The 7,500-nt window shown below is 39.9% G+C and overlaps 1 protein-coding gene across 4 annotated transcripts in view; it reads left to right on the forward strand.

Annotated features, from left to right (window-relative positions):
- Window positions 1-7,500, forward strand: part of LOC137416603 (phosphatidylinositol 4-phosphate 3-kinase C2 domain-containing subunit alpha) — a 146,874-nt gene that overhangs the window by 65,836 nt on the left and 73,538 nt on the right. For all 4 annotated transcript variants that reach the window (XR_013621791.1, XM_078769815.1, XM_078769814.1 and 1 more), the window contains 2 exons: window positions 6,777-6,984; window positions 7,229-7,354. Coding sequence is in view for 3 of the 4 variants with exons in the window: in XM_078769815.1 (XP_078625941.1) it covers window positions 6,777-6,984; window positions 7,229-7,354 (334 nt within the window). In the remaining variant the exon portion in view is untranslated. The remainder of the gene's footprint in view (window positions 1-6,776; window positions 6,985-7,228; window positions 7,355-7,500) is intronic.

Genomic DNA, 7,500 nt, shown 5'->3' on the forward strand with positions numbered 1-7,500 from the left:
AGGGATGGAGGTAGGAGGTGGGTGTTTACTTTTTGTTAATCATGCTAACTTGTTACGCCTCTGATGCCGAATGAGAATGTATTTCTTGCAGTGATTGGTTTTTATTTGTTATTTTTAATATTGAAGGCTCCAGTCACTGACTATGTAGTCCTCATCGAGGCCAGGCCTTAAATAGAAGAGCTGCATTGATAGAAAAGTGAAGAAAGAGAGAATTGTCCATGAGTTTTTGAGGAAGTAAAAAGTGTGCTTTTTGAAAAGGGGAAGGTTGTAAGTGTTTGGAAAAACATGGGAAGGTAGTTTGGCATGGGAATGGCATGGGAAGGTAGAATGCAAATGGGAAGGTAGAATAGTTCCATAGTTTGGCAGTGGAGGGGAAGAAACAAGCATCATAATGGCCCACCCTTGAGTTGCCAATGGCCACACACTAATCATGAGATGTAGTGGCTTGTCAAATATTCCGTGGTCTCGCTAATGGTGGAGGTCCATGAGCAGCTAGTTCTTGTTAGCAGAAAGTAATATCTGTAGAAAAGAGAAAGAGAGCCAAGTTTGCGGCGTAATTCGAGCGGGTCGAGTTTTGACGTCAGATTGGGAGAGTTGATAAGTCGGATTACTTTGGATTCAAATCTGTCCAGTAAGTTTGTGGAGCTAGAAACGCCCGAGATGTGAAAGCAGTCAGTGCTCTATACAAGGACGAATCAATCCTTTATATAATTGAAGCAATTGTTCAGAGGAGAAGAATCTTCGACATCTGAACAGGACTCCTAGTTTCTTCGAGGCAGACTTAGCTATTTGTGTAATGTGTGGATTCCAAGATATATTTTATGTTATGGTAATACCTAGTAGGTTTATTGTATCACGTGGTGTAATTGTGGAGCTTTCAAATGAGATTGAAAAGTTGAGAGGAGTTCTTGAGAGAGATGGGAAGAAATTGAGGTTTAGAAGCATTGAATTTAACCTGATTACATTTGCCCCACTGGGAAATCTTGTCCAAATCCGAATTTAAAAATGTGGCTGTGATCGAACGAGATGTAGATTGAGTGAAGGAAGATAAGGCAGATGGGAAAAACATGGAGGAATGTAATGTAGAGTCATCAGCATACGAGTGCATTTGGTTATTTGTGGAAGAAAGAAGGTCATTTAAAAAAAGAAGTGTTAGAGACCGGCCAGAACCATGACGGACATCGCTGTTGATAGGCAAGGAGGTAAAATGTAAAAAATTATGGTTAAAAATTTAGAAACTCAAAAAAATAAAACTCCACTTTGACATTATGGAGTATTATGTGTAGATCATTGACAAAAAAAATCTCAGTTTAATCCATTTTTACCTCCGCCACCAAAGGTGGATGGAGGTTATGTTTTCACCCCTGTCTGTCTGTCTGTCTGTCTGTCCGTTTGTCCGTTTGTTTGTGATATCTCAAAAAGTTGTGTACGGATTCGGACGAAATTTGGCAGATGTAGCGTATGTGACAAGGAAGAAATTATTAGAGTTTGGTGAAGGTCCGGGTTCGGATCCAGTTACTATAATTTTAAAAGTGATTCTTTACCATTGGGAGATGGGGCCAAAAACGATACATAGCAGGATATCTCAAAAGTTGTGAATGGATTTGGACGAAACTTGTTGGACAGGTTGTGTGTGTGACAAGGAAGAATTGATTCGATTTTGGTTAAGATCCGGATCCAGATCCAGCTCGTATAATATTTTAAGTGATTCCAACCATTGAGTGATATGGCCAACCAGGCGGAGTTATGTTCTCTACTGAGTGCCGTTCTAGTAAATTTAGACTGTAACACAACAAAATGTGAAAAAAGTCAAGGGGTGTGAATACTTTCTGAAGGCACTATAAGCCTCCATTCCTGCATCTATAATTTCCACAATATGTTCAGCAGAGATAGAGGCATCGCATTAGTCTTTCCAGGGAAAGTCAGACAATAAGTTTTGTAAACCAGTCCAGTCAGCACTATTAAAATGATTATGGAAATAGATTAGTTAGTTTGTCAATTCTTCCAGTGATAATGCGAGATTTGCTTTCATTTGAAGACTCATTAAGTGTGGACCCATTAATTGAGCTTTTCCAGGGTAGCTGGAGGGAAGCTGCTGCAGCCGACCTCTCATTAGGATGTAGAATTGTATCCGAAGAGGAATACGTTTTGATCACCGGTGAGGTTAGGAATGTGTGACTATGAACAGGACTGGGCCTAAGACATTACCTTGGGGCAACTCCAGCTTTGATTGGTATAGGTGATGAGAACAATCTGTTGAAAGCTACATGCTGGCTGTGAGTGTGGGATGTCACTATGCTGGAAAATATGGTGGTCTTGCATTTCACAGGCAAAAAGCTTAGCAAGCAGAGGGGGGTCAAACTGTTCCATATATCCAGATACGTACATAGCGCTCACCTCTTGCTTTGAGTGAGGTTCAGGGCCTTCCTCGATTGTGGAGAGCGAAACGGCCCAGCATATCCAAAGTTGTGCGATGCAGAAGGGACAGAATCCAAACTTCACCTACGATTATAGATTCCATGATTTTGCTTATTATTGGAAGTAAACTAACTTCCCCTTTTCGTTGAGAGGATCTCGATTTTTCCCTTTCGAGTTCCTGGATTTTTCATTTCTGATTCTTGAATGACTTGACTCTGCCAAAGCTAAATCTATTGTCAGGTTCCTTTTGAGTCCCCCTGTTGTAACATCTGTTTTTATACTGGTAATTGTTGTTCTTTTTGATTACCATCCTCAAATGTCCAATATGTGTGCCTTGTGTTAATCATTGTACCCTGTGTACCTGACTACGACTCTTATAATAAATTAATTATAAACTTGGCAAAAATTAATTGTAAGCACATCCTTTGAGCCAGGAAGCTGAAATTTGGGCACAATAATGAGCAAGTACTTTGGCAAAAACGGTATTTTTTTTTTTTGATTAATCAATTAATTGATTCGTTATATAATTATTATCGATTAAGTACTTGGATGGTGTTGGGTGAACCCTGGTGTTGGGCTAGCGGCTAGGGTGCCAGCTTAGGATCCTAGGATCCTGGGTTCGAATCCCGGTCGATTGCTGAATTAACGCCAGGGGGGTTGACTCAGCCTGTCATCCTTCCGAGGTCGGCTAATTGAGTACCAGTTCACTGGTAATTCCCTGGTTGTCGTTAAAGGCGGCAAAAAGGGTTGGCGTCAGGAAGGGCATCCGGCCGTAAAACATTGCTTCAAAAAGGGGACCGAAAAACAACAACAACCACGGTTCCCGAAAAAGGCCAACCCCCGCTTTACGGGGAAAAATGGCCTATAAAGGTGGTTTTTTAAATTTTTTATAAGTACTTATTTATTTCCTTTCTCTTCTGGGCATTATCTCGGGCACCTTTTGAGCAAGGAAGCTGATATTTCGACATGCCAATGACCAAGTGATTTGGCTGTAAAGGCTATTTCTGATTTGTTGATTAATCAATTGATCAATTAATTATTTGATTAATGACTTAATTTTTTTTTTTAAGTTACAGATTCGGATGAAATGGTGGTGGTTTAGGTATTCTATTTGCCAATTAATGAATTATTTAATTATTTAATGATTATTATTTATTTATTTTTATTATTAATCATTTATTTATTTTCTTAATCATCTGGGCAATATCTCGGGCACCTTTTGAGGTAGGAAGCTAGTATTTGGACACGACAGTGACCACGTGATGTGGCTATAAAGGATATTTTTGATTTATTGATTAATCAATTCATCGATTAATTATTTATTGATTAAACAATTAATTATTTAATTATTCGAGTAATGACTTTATAAAAAATTTTTAAGTTACAGATTCGGATGAAACGGTTGTGGTGTCGGTATTATATTAGCCAATTGATTAATTATTTAATTATTCTATGATTATTATTTATTTTCTTTCTTATCTGGGCAATATCTCAGGCACCTTTTGAGCTAGGAAGCTGATATGCTGACATGACAGTAACCAAGTGATGTGGCTATAAAGGATATTTAGGATTTATTGATTAATCAATTAATCGATCAATTACTTATTGATTAGTCAATTCATTATTATTATTTTTTCAATGAATGGCTTATTTAATTGATTTTTAAAAAGTTACCGCTTTGGATGAAGCACTGGTGGTTTATGTATGCTATTGGCCAATTGATTAAGAAAATATTTTACGATCATTATTTATTGATTTTAATTATGCAATTAATCAATCAATTATTGTACACCTCTCACTCCCAATACCATCTCTATGTGTTGCACTGTGGTATCGCCAAAGGCGGCCTGGCAATGCCGTGCTGGAGGATAATTATTTATTTGGCATGGGAGCGGTGTACTTTGAATGTATATGTACTTGTTTTGTGCTTTGTTTGCTTCAATGTGTATTTAGGATGAAATTCCTAATTCTGAATGTATCCTCCTGTTCTACATTTACTCTTTCCATTCCGATCTTTCCTCCTGCATCCTTTTCCTCTGCCTCCTTGCTCCTCCCTCCCCCACTCCAACTCTTGTTGCCTCTACATTAATTCCCATTTCTACCCCTTCTCTTGACAGCACCAAACCCAAATCTTGTGCAGCACCTGTTTTCTTCCCGTCATTTAAAAGTCCACTTTTCCACTCTAGCTACAATATTTTTTATTGTGTGCTGGAACTTGAGCTGGAAAAGTGCAGAACAAGTTATTATAAATGCTCGATCCAGCTGAATCCGTTTCCATAACTGCTTTTCCACTCTCTGTGGCTCTACTGCCACTCATCCATTGACCGCCCACTATCAATCCTTCCCACTCCTCTCCATGCCAAATGTTCCAATCCTCTCGGTCTCTATTGCTCCTCTGTCCATTACTCTGTGGGTCTCTTCTCATGTCAGTGTTTCAAGCAAGCTTCTTGGATGTCTTTCTCCAGGTTGCCTCTGCATCTCCTGAATTTGTCTGGCTGAAACCATTCTCATACAGGATGCTCACAACTCATCTGCCTCCCTCCCTCTCTATTCCATCCTATGCTCTGACATCCTTCTAAGCAACATCTCGCACATATGTTCCTAACTCCCTTCCCCACAGCTCATGGATCCCCCTGGCCCCTCCCTTCATCCCTGACCCCATCGAGTATTTCTGGCTTTATGTTCAGTATGCTTTGTCATGTTAAAAAAGAAATGGACAAAATATAGAAACCACTTTAATATTTCCAACCCTAGTTCAGATGTACATTCAGACAGACGAATGTCCACAGGAAAAATGTATTTTCTTACCGAGAGCTTACTGTACTACATTTTCATGTTTGCATTAACATCGGGGATATATTGAACTTTGAACTGAACTGGGTTATAAAGTTTGAATTTGAATTTGCCATTGATTTCCAACCATTTGTTAAATTCTGCATAACTAATGAAGAACTCGTCCTTCCGGACGGGTAATCCATCCTTCTGGACGGGTTAATTCCCCCATCCTTCTGGACGGGTTAATTCTCTTATCATTCTGGACAGGTCAAATCTTCCAGGATTACTGACTGGTTAATTCCCCCATCCTTCTGGACGGGTTAATTCCCCCATCCTCTGGACGGGTTAATTCCCCCATCCTTCTGGACAGGTTAATTCCTCCAGGATTACTGACAGGTTAATTTTTGGGATTACTGACAGGTCAAATCTTCCAGGATTACTGACTGGTTAATTCCCCCATCCTTCTGGACGGGTTAATTCCCCCATCCTTCTGGACGGGTTAATTCCCCCATCCTTCTGGACTGGTTAATTCCTCCAGGATTACTGACAGGTTAATTTTTGGGATTACTGACAGGTCAAATCTTCCAAGATTATTGACTGGTTAATTCCGTCATCCTTCTGGACAGGTTAATTCCTCCAGAATTACAGGCAGGTTAATTCCTCCAGAATTACTGGCGGGTTAATTCCTCCAGAATTACTGGCGGGTTAATTCCTCCAGAATTACTGACGGGTTAATTCCTCCAGGATTACTGACAGGTTAATTTTTGGGATTACTGACAGGTCAAATCTTCCAGGATTATTGACTGGTTAATTCCGTCATCCTTCTGGACAGGTTAATTCCTCCAGAATTACAGGCAGGTTAATTCCTCCAGAATTACTGGCGGGTTAATTCCTCCAGAATTACTGACGGGTTAATTCCTCCAGGATTACTGACGGGTTAATTATTCCGGGATTACTGACGGGTTAATTATTCCGGGATTACTGACGGGTTAATTATTCCGGGATTACTGACGGGTTAATTATTCCGGGATTACTGACGGGTTAATTATTCCGGGATTACTGACGGGTTAATTATTCCGGGATTACTGACGGGTTAATTATTCCGGGATTACTGACGGGTTAATTATTCCGGGATTACTGGCAGGTTAATTCCTCCAGGATTACTGACGGGTTAATTTTTGGGATTACTGACAGGTAAATCTTCCAGGATTACTGACTGGTTAATTCCCCCATCCTTCTGGGTGGGTTAATTCCTCCATCCTTCTGGACGGGTTAATTCCCCCATCCTTCTGGCCGTGTTGATTCCCTTATCATTCTGGACTGGTTAATTCCTCCAGGATTACTGATGGGTTATTACTGACGGGTTTATACTATATTTTTGCATTGTGTGTGTGTGTGTGTGTGTGTGTGTGTGTGTGTGTGTGTGTGTGTGTATGTACAAAAAAACTATAAAAAAATTAACGTCTAAGCAGTGTAAAAAGAGGATTCCCAGTTCATCAACTAATTTGTAACTTTCTGTAATATTGTCATTGTTCTGACTTTGAAAGTTTGAATACATAGTCTTTTTAACCCTTTTTCCCCAGGCTGTCACATCGTGCCAAGTGTTGAGAGACTCACAGAAGCCGTATATGAACTGGTGGAGCTCTATTGCAAGACATTTGATTGCGATTTCTCTCCTGGGTTGAAGTCGAGGTCGAACCATAATTCTACTCGAGAATCGCACACTATTGATGACTGCCTAAGCTTTGTGCTGCACACAGCACATCGCGTGCCTGCCGCATGGCTATCAAGGTGCCAAGATAATTAAACAAATGGAATCGATTTGTCAATTCAGTTGGAAAATGGAATTGATTTGTCAGCAAGAAATGCCAATCGAGTGAAATTTGAAAACTTGCTTTCATGGTGACATAATAATGGCATTGTTGAGGAACGTAAGCTGGGTGACAGGATGTGAAGCTGATCAAAAGAAGAAAAACGTTTTTGATCATGCAGTTGTAATGCTTGCTATTCTAATACAGCGTGTGCTTTTTGACAGCCATGAGAAGTATTACATCTCATGTTCTCTGACACATGGTGGGAGTTCCTTACTCCTTCAGCCTTTGCAGTCCAAGTCAGGACGAATCCACAGAAGCTTCTTTCACCAGATTCGTTGGAATGACATGTAAGTACTATGTATATTTGCTTAGTTCCAAGTTTACTTTCCCGCTCATTAAAATGATCAATAAGCTTTCGTGTGTTGAGGTTCAGAAGTTTATATCAAATGCTCGACTGGCACCAGAATGGCAGAGCGCTCTCATTTTATATTCC

Source organism: Myxine glutinosa, chromosome 1 (assembly GCF_964187855.1).
Source record: "Myxine glutinosa chromosome 1, kmMyxGlut1.1, whole genome shotgun sequence".
NCBI classification, from domain to species: domain Eukaryota; kingdom Metazoa; phylum Chordata; class Myxini; order Myxiniformes; family Myxinidae; genus Myxine; species Myxine glutinosa.